This window comes from Nipponia nippon, unplaced genomic scaffold (genome assembly GCF_047370975.1).
Source record: "Nipponia nippon isolate SJK-2023a ecotype South Korea unplaced genomic scaffold, ASM4737097v1 scaffold_2, whole genome shotgun sequence".
NCBI classification, from domain to species: domain Eukaryota; kingdom Metazoa; phylum Chordata; class Aves; order Pelecaniformes; family Threskiornithidae; genus Nipponia; species Nipponia nippon.
Window position 1 is genome coordinate 4,213,125 of NW_028262336.1, and position 14,661 is coordinate 4,227,785.

Here is a 14,661-nt window from a genome sequence, read left to right on the forward strand (position 1 = left end):
AAACTGTGTAGAAGACACGGATCTGCCTGAAGAGCTAAGAGGGGAAGAAGGACAGATAGCAGTCCCACGGTGTTCTTTGCAGTCTCGGGACAGTAAAAGGCTCTCATCTGAGTCTGTCTGCCAGCTAGAGAGAGCATGTCCATGTTCAGCGAACTTGAGAAACAATTCCACCAGCTTACTTAAAGGAAGTCTGTTCCCACCTAAAGTCTGGTGCTTGCAGGAATAAAATGCTAGTGAGATTCCTTAAGCTCAACCTGGCACAGGGACAGGCATTATGGGCCTTGGAATAAAAAAAGCAACTCAAGTGGCTGCAATATGAAAAGTATCTTGGCATCAGCTGCCGAAAGGAAAGCACAGAAACCAGATGTCCTAGCTGAGAGACCCAAGTTCAGGATATGTCTTGTCTCCCTCAAAAATCCCCCACATGAACAGGCTCTGCAGGATTCAGAACTCCCTGAAATCTTTCCAGAGACAGCAAAAGAAGAGCGCGGAAGCAAGATGGGTTGTTTGTCTCTCCTTGCCTTACTTACCTGCTCTGGTGCTCAGCAGGAAGATAAAGATGGGCTGTTGACCAAAGTTCTTAATGGCAAGGTGTCTCTCTTCACCCCGAACAGAACCATCCAGCCGCTCGTAGCTGTAGCCTTTTCAAACAAGCAACATGTATGTTTCTGAAATTCTGTCTGTGCTCTTACCCTCTTACCTCATTCTCTATTGTCTCACTGCTGTCCTGAATCTTTTTATGCCAAATCCTCCTGGCTTGATTCTCATTTTATTGCCTTCAACTCCTTCCTTCTTTCCCAGTTAAACCTCATATAAACTGAAGTAGTGATCCTGAGTTCCAGATTGACTGTCGGCAAAGGGTAGTTTAGCTGAGTCTGAAGCAGAGACTCTTAGCATTTAATTTACTGCTTGGAAACACAACAGGAAAATTCAGAGCCAAAGTAAAAGAACGTTAGCACACAGTCCCATTTCAGACTATGCTGTGCTGGCTGTTGGTCCCACAAAACAGGCCAACAACCATTGGATCCTCCTTACGCAAACTCCCACAGCCTTCAATGTGTGCTTTCCTGTGAGCAAGCAGTATGGGATATGGCCCTACATGTGGCTTTATCCTGTGTTATTAGCTGTCCAAAACCATGAACACCGAACAAAAGCCTCTTTCAGGGGAAATCCTAAGTAGGCATGGAGCCATGTGAATCGAAACAAAAGAAAATGTCCCAAGAACACTTTAGTAACCTTGCCAAAAATGGTCTGATCCAGCCTGCCCTCGCAGACACGTTGGGGCCCCACTGCCAACAACTGTTTTAATCAAAAATTAATTTCCTGGTATGAATGTGGCCCAATTTGCGTTTTGTGCTGGACAAACTGAATCCAGAGCAAGCCTGTTGCCTTTAGTGCAATTACTTCAGGACTCAGGTATATAATTGAACACAGGTATATAATGAAACATTGCTACCCTGCCGACTGTTAGCTCCATTTTATTGCAGAACCGAAGCTGAAACTACTTTGAAGAACAACGTTTAAGTGCCAGCTCATTTCAGGCAGGTGGTAGCACAGCAAAGAGCTGAACTCAAGACCCTCCAACTCACAGCGCCACTACAACAATATGGTTTCTATCTACTAAGCAGCAATAAATCCCCATCACAGTTCCTTCTCTGTCCCAGGCAGATGAACCAAAACCAGAGGAAAAATATATGGCAGAGAACATTAGGATAAGCCCTCTGCTGCCAAAGTGTGCAGAACATACCTCTATAGTCCATGTAGTCTTGCAGGATATCAAGCAGTTGAGTCATCTGAGAGAAGAGCAAGACACGGTGGCCACTGGAAGAAGAACATGAGACACCATGAGCCTCAACATACTGTGACAGCATTTCACAGAGAGGTAGAGGGGTTACAATAGCTTCACCAGTCACTCTTACATAGCAAGGCCTCATCGCCTCTGTACGCTAAGCCTCACAGAGTCACGGCCCATTCCCTCACCGCATTTTCGGCCCCACATCCAGAGGCAACCAGTCAGCCTTATCTGCCATCATCAGTTGCCGTGTCTAGAGTGTGGAGTCACAGAGAGGTAACAAAGCTGCGGCACAGCTCAGCTGCTGGCTGGCGGCAGCCTGCTGAGGATCCAAACGAGCCTGTCTAAAAGGATCCTCAGCTTCAACCTAGCATCACAAGGTCTTCCTCACCACATGACCTGCCACACCAGACTGCTCTCAAATCACACACTACAAAGCATCTTAAATGCTGGGAAAATGTAATATCAGCATCTCTGTGACAGTAGAGCATTTCCTCCTCCGGCAAACGACCCTCAAAGATCAAACTCTGCCTACAATCCTGTGTAAGTGAGAAATCAACTCTCCTCCCTCCCAGCTCTAGGCCTCAGTGCTCTGTTTAAATCAGATTTCACTGTAGAGCAGAACACAGACATTTTCAAGTCCAGAATTTGCACAGGGCTGGTCCCGTGGCAAAGACATTCGAGGGAGAGGCACCCACTCACAAGGTGCTATACAGCAGAAGGACAAAGTCCTCCACAACCACATCAGAACTTCCCAAAGTCTGTTGAAGCTCTGTCCTTTGGAAGCAGTCAAAGGGAAATCACAGCCCCATTAAGAGAGAAGGTAGAATTTGTGTCATGCAGGAGGCAGTGCTTCACAGACTGCACAAGAATGCAAACCGCAGTTTGATTTGCATCCCATCTGAGAGCTGGAGGTAAATACCCAAGGTCCTTGGGTTCCAGGTTCTGAAGTCACCAGAGCCCAGCACCAGGCGTTCTGAATGCCATTCCCAAAGCTGAAGTTTCAGTTTATTCTTGGTTTTTGGTCCAGTCAAATTTCTTTTTCACATTTGCTATTCATTCTGCCTCCCAGGCTAACACAGACATGGTAGCACAAAGGAACTCAAATGGAAGCTACTCTCAGGAAACCCACGGTCAAACCAGATATGCTGAACACCATGTCAGATGGTTATTCTCCCAGGTTCCCAAATATGGCAAGCATGAGAACATGTGAGAGAGTTAGCAAAGTGTTTTGAGAAATGTTTAAACAGAAGCTACAAAAATCTTTGAGGTTCCTCTACCATCTCTAATGCAGCTATTATACTGAAATTACTTCTTTCAGGTAGTCAGTAATGTGCAGTGCTTGCGTTGTGATGAATATCTGCTCAATCTATGGCTAAATAAGGTAGTTTGCCTCCCCAGCTTACCTCTCCCTATGTCAACCCCACCCTATCTTCCTCACCCCAACATGACATACCCAGCATACAAGAATGAAAGGAGTTTATCCAACAAACACAGCTTGCCACTGGCTTCAATAATGTGGTCTCCAATCTCAAAGGGTTCTGGCTCAACACCTGGAACAGAAAGGAGTTTCAGAAGCAGACCTAATACTGTGCTAGTAACAACTCAATGGTCAGCCTCAGTGTGTCTGCACTGCCAGCTATCGCCAACCAGACCCCCATGCCGCTTGCTTGAGAAGTGATGGTCCTTCTCAGTCTCTGAAGAACACCCTCAATAGTTCACAAAGCATTGCGATTTCATTGTTTAGGTGAGAGTAGATGCACTGATGAGAAAACAAGTGGAGAGCTGCGGTAGGAAACTCAAGACTTCACACAGTCCCCTACTTTGTTCCTCATTATTGATGAACTGTCAGATGTTGGAACTGGTCACACACTCACAGCTGGTTCTGATTCAAGTACAACATTGTTTATTACTTGCTTCTTCTAAGCATTACACTGCCAAGCAATAATAGAAAACCATTGTGTAAATCAAGAAACTTCTCTTTCAAGAGAGAGGAGTGCTTTCTTACCATTGAAAAGGTACGGGTGGGCAACACACTTCCGAAGCTGAATTAAGACATTCTGAAGTGTAACCTTCCTTCCTGTTTCACTTTCAAAAGCATCTGGAACAGAGAGCACAGAAAAGGAACTGAGCAGGAAGGCCCATGCTCCACCAGTGGGTGTGACTGGGAATGTCTGGGTGCTGCTCTGCAGTGCTTCAGCACTGGGGTATCTCTCTGCATATCACATCTGCATTTGAATTTCCATCTCAAGACTAATACATCTGTTTTCACGGACCAAACAAAATTTTCCTCACATTTTTTGGACAACCCTTTAGAAAAAGACCCTGATGAAAAATACTCTGCCTTGTCAAACTCCCTGGAACTTTCTGGGCTCCCTGGAAAGGGTCACTGCCATTTTTCTAAGAGTGAATTATAGATCTAGAAATCATCAAAAAAAATGAAAGAAATTTGGTGCAGTTCCTTTGAATTTTTCAATAAAAAAAGTAATGCAGCAGAGTCAAGATCTACTGGGCAACCAGGAAGTTAAGAAGGGTGGCATTTTTGTGAGGAGAAAAAGAAGATACGTGCACATATGCTGACTTTAGAAGAAGAAGGTTCAGCCTGCCTGGTGATGTGCACGCAAAGTGCCATTAGCTCCCTGATGCACCAGGCATTAGCCCTAGAAGAACAAAGCATCCCCATCCCCCTAGTTTTACTTTCCCTACAATACATAAGCACATATGATGTGGTATGCATAGACGGAAGAGGAGGAATTCAGAGAGAAGCAAATACTTTCTCTCTCATACCTCAGGATGCTTTGTTACAGTTAGTTGATATGTGAAGTGACAAGGAGTGAGCTATTATGGTAAGACACTGTGGCTGCATTGTCTATATGGCCCTGTGGTTTCCGAAGAAACTCATATCTACATCCAGTACATTTATATTTGCTGTATGGCACCTGTACTACTACTGGAAAATTTGTAGAGATCCACAGATCCAAAATTTCCTGTACCACCCTTTTGTCTGAACTCAAAAACATGGGATAGGAGCAGGCTTACCTGGTGATAAGTATTTTTAATTACAGGATGGCCCAAAGCAGAATCTTGAAGCTGACCCTCCCCAGCTCTGCAAAAGCTCAGCTCTCGACTCTTATGTCTCTTATTTTATCACAAGCTAAAACCACAAATCAAGCAGCCCAAAGCACTGAATTTGGCATGCTTATTTTATGCATATTCTGCAGGCCAAAGTATCTTCTCCTTCACTACAACAGAGTGTGGATTTACAAAAGGAATTACTTTTGATTTTAAAATTAGCTGATAGGATTCAAACCCCTCAGTTACCTAGATCTTTCGTCAAAATGGCCTTGTAGTACTTCCTTTGCAGAGCTGACATTCCATGGTACAGAACCACTTCCACCTTCTTTGGCAGCTCTGCAGCCACCTCAGACTTGACTCTTCGAAGCAAAAATGGCTGCAGAAGATTGTGCAATTCTTTGGCTATGCAGAGGCAGGGGAAAAAAAAGAGATTACTGTATTAAAGGTAAGGAATTTATACAGTACCTTCACAACTATACTTTCAAAATAAACGTATAAGGAAATTTACATCTATTAGTGAAATGATTCAAGCCAATTTTACAAACAGAGAAACCAAAACATAGCTGCATACCTTAAATATGCAAGAGCTACATTAAGGTAAGTAATCATTACTTTTAGTGGCTTTGTTTTAAAGCTAGTCATCATTAAAAAAAGGCACATAAAGGGGACAGAATATGTCTGCTTCCTAGTCAAGATAACAGCCGGTTCTGATTGAAGTACAACATTGCTTATTACTGACCTGGCTCACTCTCCTTTTCAATCGCTTGGTAATACTCCACAAACTCTTTCACTTGTTCCCTAGGAAAGATGTCAGGCTCAATAAGGCTGAGTAAGGAGTACAGTTCCTGGAGGCTGTTCTGGATTGGAGTGCCTGTGAGTAGCAGGCTGAAGCCTACTGAGAACTGAAAGAACCAGCAACAAAACAAAATTATGAGGAGAAAATACCTGGAATGAAAAGTTACTTAATATACAACTCCACCCGTGCCACTCTTAAGCTTAACTTAAAGATGACCAGTGGCACAGAACTACCTGCAGAATGCGGCGAATGTCTGCCAAAACCATCCCACATAAGGTATGGTGTGACAGTCAAACAGCTCCACCAAACCAACTAGGATGGCACCAATGCAAGGAAGAGAGTGTAAGCAAAGTAAGAACAAAATGCAAAACCGACACCGTTAGAATTGTCAGATCCATGCACTCTACGGTCCAATACTGCATACTCAGTGTTAGGTAATGACAGATGACTGGAAAATGCTGTCAGAATAGGACAGTGAAATGAAACTGCGAAAGACTATGTTCCATTTCTATTTGCTGGCTACCTGACAAACACAGCAACATCATCTGGTCCAAATTGCTTACAGTAATCCTTATAAAGAGACTTGGGGAATATGGTTACCTTTGAAAAAATACAAGTCTTCTCTCAAGTTTGGTAATAAAAAATACATTAGGAGGAGAGCTAAGGTAAACCATGCCTATTTCTTTGTCACTACAACCAAAGATCCTGAAATACAGACATCACAGACAATATGTTCAGAAGACAAAAGACTTTCAGGAATTTAATAAAAAAATTATTTTTCGAGGTACTGTAGTTCATTGTTGCTGATGCCAGCTCAGACCTAATGCCCGTGTTTCACTGCCATGACAAGTGTATCCTGCACTCAGGCATCCATTATACTCTGGCAGGGCGCTTTGGAAACCGGAGCAATTCTATTAATTTCAATAAAAAAGGGTGCCTCCCTTAAATGGGACAATGGAAGTCAATAGTTCATGACTCGAGGTCCCATGAACTAGGGAAGGGTTCCTTCACCCTCCCAGAGCTGGAGATAGCCTCTTGTCACTTTATATTGTCTCAGGTCAGTCAGACTTCTACCACTTCAGTAGCACCTCTGTGGTTCAGCACTATGTTTGGCTGCTTCACATTTTCTGGTCTCTCAAATTCCTCCAAGGTGTCAAGCCCAAACATGAGTCAGAATGAGAGATAAACTCCAAATACTGTCCAATTCCATGCAAAGCCAACCAGGTAGGCCTTCATCTGTCTGCCACTACATATGGGAATACGTTCACCAACTCTGATGGAAACTGGTTGTGGCCCAGAGCTTAATAAATACTCAGAGGAACAGAGAATCTCTATGCTATACTGAAGAGAAGAAAGGCTTTAGACACTAAAAGATGGATGAGTTATTTTACCTCAGAAAGCGTCTTGTAAAGCAGAGAACTTTGATTTTTCAGTCTGTGAGCTTCATCTACAACCAAAGCAGCCCAGTTAAAGCTGAAAAAAACAGCATCTTCAGTTAGGGGAAGACAATTCATTCTTGTCAGTACAAAAAGACTGAAATAAGTAGTGGCTCTGCTTGGCTGAACTTGAGATGGTCCTACCCTGTGAACTACAAGCAAACATCACAAGCAGGGTGGGAAGAATTCACAAGTACTGGTTTTCAAGGGCCAATGCAGCTTCTTAACTATAGCCTGGATGAGTTTTTCTGAAATTAAAACTAAGTAAATTCACTTGAATTTGTTGCTTCTCTCTCCACCCCCATTTCTATGGAGAAAATGACATAAGCACAAGTTAGTGAAATGTTCAAGGAGGTCTACAATTTGGAACAAAAGCAACATGAAACTAGGCCCTCGCACCTGTGCAAAAACCCAACAACTATGATCGGGTCATGATGGCAGAGTGATTACAAGCCTTTTGCAAATCACCCAAGACGGCAGCTTCAGCTTGTTCTGGGCTTAATACAGCTATATGCAGTGTCTCATCAAGTAGGCTGCAGAATCATCGATGGGCTTAATACAAACTCCAGACCTTATCAGCCCTCAGTGTTTGTGCCTCCTTACCACTGGGGTTTCAACTCCCACATCACAGAGTGACTTCCACATAGTAAGGTCTGGCTGATGGGTAGGCAGAGGAGGGAAAGCATGACCCTCCAGCTTTTCTTACCCACACGCTTCTCTTCTCAGTGGAATACAAGGGCTGGAATCACAGGGACCTACAATCTCCCTACAGCTCTTCTGTGTCCCTTGATTCCCCTCTTTGCTATTTAAGAGTGGTTCTCCACTGCCAGTGAAATGTCAACATTCTTATTCTACAGGCTCAGCAACTGAATCTATCCACATTACTTTAGAACAGGGCTCTTGCTCAACTCATCCATGTTGTTACACTGCTTGTAAGGAGCGGTGGCGGTGAGACATCTGATAACTCTGACCCACCTTTACAAAGTGCCCCAAGTAGTCCTACACAGGACAAGGTACAAATGATTAGCAGACACTTTTTTTCAGAAGGAATACCAGAGGGAAAAAAAACCCTTGAGTGACATGGCTTTGAGGTTATGTGCTAGCCTTAAAAGTAGAAAATTGCACTGGAGCTGACATTTCTGTGATACTAGGGCTAGTCACTTGCTCTCCCTGGGTATTACATCCCAGGGCTGAGCTGCAAAGTAAGCAGAATCACAGGCGGCAGTGCAGATATGAAACCATAAGGACAGTATGGCCATGGCTACCTTTCATAAGCCCTGGCTTCTACCACGATGCGTTCATCCAGCACAACCTGCTGTTTCCACCAGAGGCTAAGGGCAGGTGCTTTGCAGAAAGACAACAGGGTGCCCACAGTGGGCCTGACTAGTTCTGGGAGATCCAAAATTGGGTCAGTGGGGGCCACTGGGTTTCTGCTCCTGCAAAGATCCTGAGCCATTCACGGTATCTGGCTGCCCCCAGCATTTGTCACAGCACTTACTACTACTGCAAGGCATTGGCGCTATTACTAAAAAAATAGGAAAATTCCTCCCCATTTCAAGTGTAGGCTTCTGTAAAATCCTGCATGGCCATGACAATACTTCCTACAGGCTGAACTTCAGCTGTATAATCAGCCTTGCTAGAAAGCAAAATGCTCCATAAACCCTCCACAGTTCTGACTGGTGGCAGGAGGCAATAAACTTCAGGTTATGGTGTTAGCCCATGATCACCACAGTATAATGCACGTCAATTTCAGCAAATTTTGCATCTAATACCTTTATAATCTGAAGCTTTTGAAGTTCTCCTGTTTTAAATATCCATCTTCTGGACTGATATTTAGTGTACTGCTATAAGCCATTAGGTATCGTATTATTTTGAGTTAACTGGCTTGAAAACGGTCCTTGGGGGAAGTTCACGTACATCTTAGCTGACGTTAAAGATTCTTCACTGAAAGTTGGTAAAGGCAAAGCTCTAATCACAAGCAAAGAACATGCTTGGCTCTTGAGAAACAAGCACGGGATCTCACATACATACAAACACACGCTTAAGAAATCGTTGACAGACACGCAGAATTAAATTTGAAAAAGCTAAAACCAGACTCACAGTTTTAGAAATGCTGCATCTTTCAGGCAAATCTGCAATGAAAAGAAATGAACCATGATTTATGATTTAAGTTAATACACCAGGTAAGAAACAGAACATCTTTTTGTCTACTTGCAAACTATGGTGGAATGGAGGAGAGTGGAATGAAGCCACTTATTACCTGAGGAAAGTAACATGACAGCTATTGTAACCAAAGGCTATTGTGATCCTGCATTTTAACTCGTCTGGCAAAACACCAGCAGTAGAACCTCAGAGAATTAATGGAAATTTACAAACACCGTAAATGCTCTTCAGCTCTGTAAAGTGTTTCGTATCTTTCTCACTCAGTAAGAAACACCACACACCTTCAGCATCACAATCTTTTTCACTCTAACCAAACACATGCTTCAGTGGATTAATCTAAGCTATTACAATGACCTGATAGTATCCTAAAGTGTAGACATTGCTTGCCCATCTTCAGATTCAGAGGAAGAAAAAATCAGGTCACTCAAGAGAAATCCTTAAAAAGCACCGAATTTTATCACCAAAAGCAACAGAGACAAGAAAAATCCTAGCCAAGTGAATATCTCAATACAGTTGATCGCTTTCTTGGACTTGTTTCAGTATGAGCATCTCCATTTATCACAGTCAGGACAAGCATTATCACTGCTACCGACTCCTGCTTGTGCACCGTGGAAAAAGATTCAGGCTCAGAGTGCTCAGCACCGGTCACACAGCTCCCAGCGGGAAGAGACAGGAAAATACTTGAAGAGAGGGAAAGCAAAAGGGCAAAGGGAAAGGGAGACCAGGGAGGGAAGGAGCTGTAAGAGATGCTTTGCATCTAATTTCAAGTTGATGTGTTTGTGAAGAGATTGTTAAAATATAATCAAAGTGCTGATATGAAGTAACACCCAAGTGGGGCTGACTCCTAAGAGAAAAATAAGGGCTTTTTCCCACTCCAGATAACTAAGCACCAGATCATGCAAAGTCCAAAGCAGTGACCAAGGAAGCAACCATGTTTTGGCTGGTTCCATTTACAACAGGACAGGACCTTCTCAAGAGAGCTTAGATCAGATTCAGCCCAAAGTCCTATCAATTATAACAGGAACCTCACCATTTTGCAGTCCAGGAATGAGAGTTTTGTCTGAGGAGGGCATGTCGAAGAGGGCACAAAAAAGGCAAGCTCTTTCTGAGTGTTCTTTCATTGCCTGATTAATAGAATCTTATTAAACATCACACATGTATGCTTCTATTAAAAGTTAAAGGTCTGTAAGGCACCATACAAAGGCACTGCAGTACCATTTAGCATTAGTTAAGGGTGGACATGTGTCTGTTTTCTTTACTCAAGGTGTGATACAGCTGTGCGGTAAAGCTGGGGTTAAAGTAGGTTATCTTAGCGACACAAAAACTGCAGCAACGTAGATCAGTTGGTGAAATGGGTTAGAGAGCAGAAAATCACTGAGGAAGGTCAGAGAAGAGTACAGAGGAGAAGGCATGAGCTGGGTGGCACAGAGGAATGGAGAAGGCGAGGAAGGACGTGAGCCCTCTTTTCCAGTGACAGAGACATCACGTACCTCATATGTTGTCAAGAGCGCATGGAAGCGAGATTGCTCTTTCAGGTTCTGCTGCAGTTTGGGTCGTTCCTCCTTGCTGCCTATGTATGTCACAAAGGAAAGACCTGGAGCAAACCTGTTGTCAAGAGAAAGATATAGAAAAAACAGTGAGCCAAGCTAAGTCTTTCACGTGTTTATGACCCTGGACCCCACTATCAAACATAGCTACTGCAGAGGTAACGAGAACCTCCTATCCAAACACCCTGCCCTCCTGTGAGATGTGGCTGGATCTCAGCTTCTGAATCTAACCCCTTCCTGATTAATTTGCATCTCAGGCTGGCACCTCAGCTCCTGGTTCTGGTTTGGACAAGTCCCAAATAAACTGCATTCTCCTAGGTCTAAAGGTCCCAGGCAGATGATTGAAAACCAGTCTCATGGCCCATCTGCCATTCTGAACTGAAAAAGCTCATGAGAAGCAGGTGGATGAATACAGTTTGTCCAGTTGGGACCAAAGAATTGGCCTAAATCATGCAAAAATAAAGGCAAACAATGTCTGCAGCAAACAGGTCCAAGTCAGGGCTTCAAAAATCTACCCTCTTCATCAAAAAGCAGATAAAACCAGTTCCATGGAGGAAGACTTGGGACCATAAAATTCTTCCTCATTTAGTCCCACCACTGATATTTGCCTAAAGTTCCTCCTGGATAGCTGTTCACTGCTGATCTATGAAGGGATGCACTTTCCCCCAACTATTCCAACTGCAAGTCTACCCAAATCAGGCCAGCTCACTTCAGAACGTAACCTGGATGACTTCAGATGCTGAGAGACAGCATTGCGCGACAGCCACATAGACAGACTTCTGTTCTAATCTTTAACTTTCTGCCCTTCCTCTTAAAAGGAATGTTTAGGCTCCAGCTTAAAAATGTATACATTCTGGGCACAGCAAATGTGCCATCAGCACAGTCACTGCACCCCAGTGAAGACAGGTTGCATGCACAGATGTATTTTGCATGCATATGTGAGCATGCCAAGAATGATACTATTCAGTTTGGGTCTTACCTTTCCTCATACAGAATCCTGGCTGTCTTCAGCAGATTTGGCCTAAGAGAGGCTGAGCATGGAGGGTTACAAGACAATAAAAAGCAAGGAGCTAGTGGGGGGCATTTGTACTGAAAGTCAGCCAAGACTATAAGTTGGATGAGTTCACGTGTACCACTGCATTGTACAGACTACACATTAACTGCAAGTGGTGTTTGCATTGATTTGTAGTTTCGGTAGCTTCCCATTTTACTTTTTTCCCCTTTTGAAAGGACGAAAACTGTTGGACTGACCCCATTTGAAGAGAATCTTTGTTACTTGCTGTACAAGAATACAATGAGCTGGACAACTGTTGAAACTTACCTCTCCAGTTCCTCCTTCCAGTTGCTCAGAACGGACAGAGGACAAAGTATCAGAAATCTCTCTTTGTTCATTAATTTTTTTGTCAAATAAAGAAGTAAAGAAATAGTCTAGAAGGCAAGAAAAATAATTTTTTTTATAATAAGAAAAGGCAATAGCCTGAACCTACATAAACTGTCTACCTCTTGAGCTTTGTAGCTGGTTCCCACAGGTTCTCTAGCACAAAGCAGACCTAAGAGAACGTCACGTGAGATCCACCATCAATGACAAAAAAGCTTAGATCCCAAAATACGACCTCGATATCTGGAGCCCCTTTCCAAAGGCCTTTCGCCACAGTCACAAAAAAGATCTACCACATGTCACTTTCTAAAACTACCCGTTTGTTATTTAAGACCCACTGAATACCACCAGCTGAATCAAAGCACAAACATTCATTTTCCAACAAAACTGAAACCCATTTAAAAACTTACCAAAAAACCCAAAAGCAGCATTTACACCTATAAATTTTAATCCATGTGTTGACAAACCCAAAAATCATCTTGCTGCAGGTGCATCAAAATGACATCATCCTTTCTGTACTGGCTGTGTATTGTCCCTTCATCTCTGCGCACTATGAATTACACATCCAGATGTCTGTGTAAAATGACCACTCGGCTTTTTACAAAACCCTGGAACATTTTTGGAGCGTCACTCAGGACCTAACAGGGGTTTTAAGTGATTAAGGAATGAAAGAAATGATGAGCTCTCTCTTTTGAGTATGGACTTCAGGGTGAGGCTGCCTAACTGACCAGTCATTAGGGTGATTTTCTTTTCATTCTACAGAAACATTGGGCTAAATTAGGCAAAGATCATTTTCCAGAAGAAGACAACGACGACAACGCACCTGACAAGTCTTCCCAAGACCCATCTCATCGCCCAGGATACAGCCACGATGAACTTCGTAGCATTGCACCAGCCAGTTTACACCTTCTATTTGATAGGGACGAAGCTTAATGCCTGGGAATAAAAGCAATTTGTTACATTTACACAGTCATCCAAGACACCCTATACACAGTTACACCTTGAAGCCACCAGAAACAGGTCCTGCACAACCAGGCCATCCCAAACAACCGCCTTGCAGGAAAAGCACAACAGCTGTCAGCAAAGCTGGTTTACCCTGCCGGAGAGCAGAGACGCTACTGTTACAGCAAACTCATTAAATTAAACCATATTCAGGAACTTGTACACGCAAAAATGCCCCGAGTCATTACAGAGGCCTGTACAAGGAACCTAATCTGATAATTAAGCCACTACTTCGCATTCCTAAAAGATGGCTTGATTTTCAGCTCCAGCCACTTTTTTAAATACGTAAGTACTACATCCAGGGACACGCTTTAGGCTACCGAAAATGTCTGTAGCATTCTACTATTGTATAATAATCATTTCTCAACAAGATGTTTTCCAGCTTTCCTACGCTTAAGCGGGGACAAACCTCAAGCGTAGGTCACTAGCTACTACCACCATTGCGATCCTTACTATGGAGCACAATACATCAAAATGAACACAAAACAAGACAAGCAGGAGTTCTCAAGATCTTTCCTTGTACCTGGACTCAGGTGCTGTGTATCATTAATAACGCTGCGCCATTGCCGCCCTCTCCTCCTCGGGGAAAGGTGCAGGCTTAGGTTAGGGTTAGCATTTAGATAGTTAGTGAAGTAACTCACCAGCGCAACAGAAACCCAGACTAGCACAGGGACTGAAATACAGGCTCCCCACAGCCAAGGGAAAGGCTCGAGCAGGCTGGAGAGCCCAGGGGTCAGACCCTTCAGGCAGCGGAAAGCGCTTTAAAGCATTCACGCTCAACATCGACCTGCTTTGAGGCTGGTGAAGGTTGCCCTGCTCACCTACTCCTGGGGCACAGAGCTGTCGAAGGCTGGGCTGAGACGCTGGAGTGGGAAAAGCAGGGCTCAGGGAGCCAAGCTCCCGGCCTAACCACCCACCAAACCGCAAAGCCGAGGAAAGCGTGACCGGCGCAGCCGGGGAAGGTTTGCACGGAGCGGCAAGCACGGCAGCAATACCGTGGCTCGCTTTTACAGGCCCGGGAGCCAACTTTAGTTACACTTTTATTCATTTCAGGCCTGGGGGTTGTTATCACAGAGCCCAGCCGACCACAGCTGCACAGCGGCGGGCAGCCGCAGGGCCCCTCCGCCGCCTCCCGCGGTCCCCTCACAGAAACCGGCCCCTCAACGCGCCTTACCGCTCCCTCGCCACCCCTTCCCCCGGGCAGCCCGGGGCCTGCCCGGCTGCAAGCGGCGGCCCGCTGACCTGTCAGACCCCACCGGTAAACGTCCGCCTCCTCCACGCCCGGGCCCCCCGCCCGGGAACTGGCGGCGCGGCGAAGCGCCTGGAAGAAGCGGGACATGGCGGGCGGCGGGGGAAGCCCGGTCCGCCTCGCCCCGGCCCGTCGGGCACCGGCAGCCACCGCGCTGCTCCCGCCGTTTCCCCCCGGCTCCGTGCGGGGCGCAGGCGCCCTCGCTGCGCGGGCAGGGCCGGCC

General features: G+C 44.8%; 1 protein-coding gene across 4 annotated transcripts in view; it reads right to left on the reverse strand.

Moving 5' to 3' along the window:
- The window catches only part of CHD1L (chromodomain helicase DNA binding protein 1 like), a 29,998-nt gene extending 15,346 nt beyond the window's left edge, over positions 1–14,652 (reverse strand). For 2 of the 4 annotated variants that reach the window (XM_087756829.1, XM_087756827.1), the window contains exons 1-12: positions 14,432–14,652; positions 13,011–13,123; positions 12,131–12,237; positions 10,753–10,867; positions 9,200–9,231; positions 7,055–7,136; positions 5,607–5,769; positions 5,114–5,269; positions 3,801–3,893; positions 3,249–3,345; positions 1,748–1,821; positions 531–641 (exon numbers count right to left, since the gene is read on the reverse strand). In XM_087756829.1, the coding sequence (XP_087612955.1) occupies positions 531–641; positions 1,748–1,821; positions 3,249–3,345; positions 3,801–3,893; positions 5,114–5,269; positions 5,607–5,769; positions 7,055–7,136; positions 9,200–9,231; positions 10,753–10,867; positions 12,131–12,237; positions 13,011–13,123; positions 14,432–14,528 (1,240 nt within the window). In that variant the 5' untranslated portion in view covers positions 14,529–14,652. Of the gene's footprint in view, positions 1–530; positions 642–1,747; positions 1,822–3,248; positions 3,346–3,800; positions 3,894–5,113; positions 5,270–5,606; positions 5,770–7,054; positions 7,137–9,199; positions 9,232–10,752; positions 10,868–11,788; positions 11,825–12,130; positions 12,238–13,010; positions 13,124–14,363 lie in introns of those variants that run through there. The other 2 variants (XM_087756828.1, XM_087756830.1) reach the window with 2 other exon arrangements.
- Between the last annotated feature and the right edge of the window lie 9 nt (positions 14,653–14,661).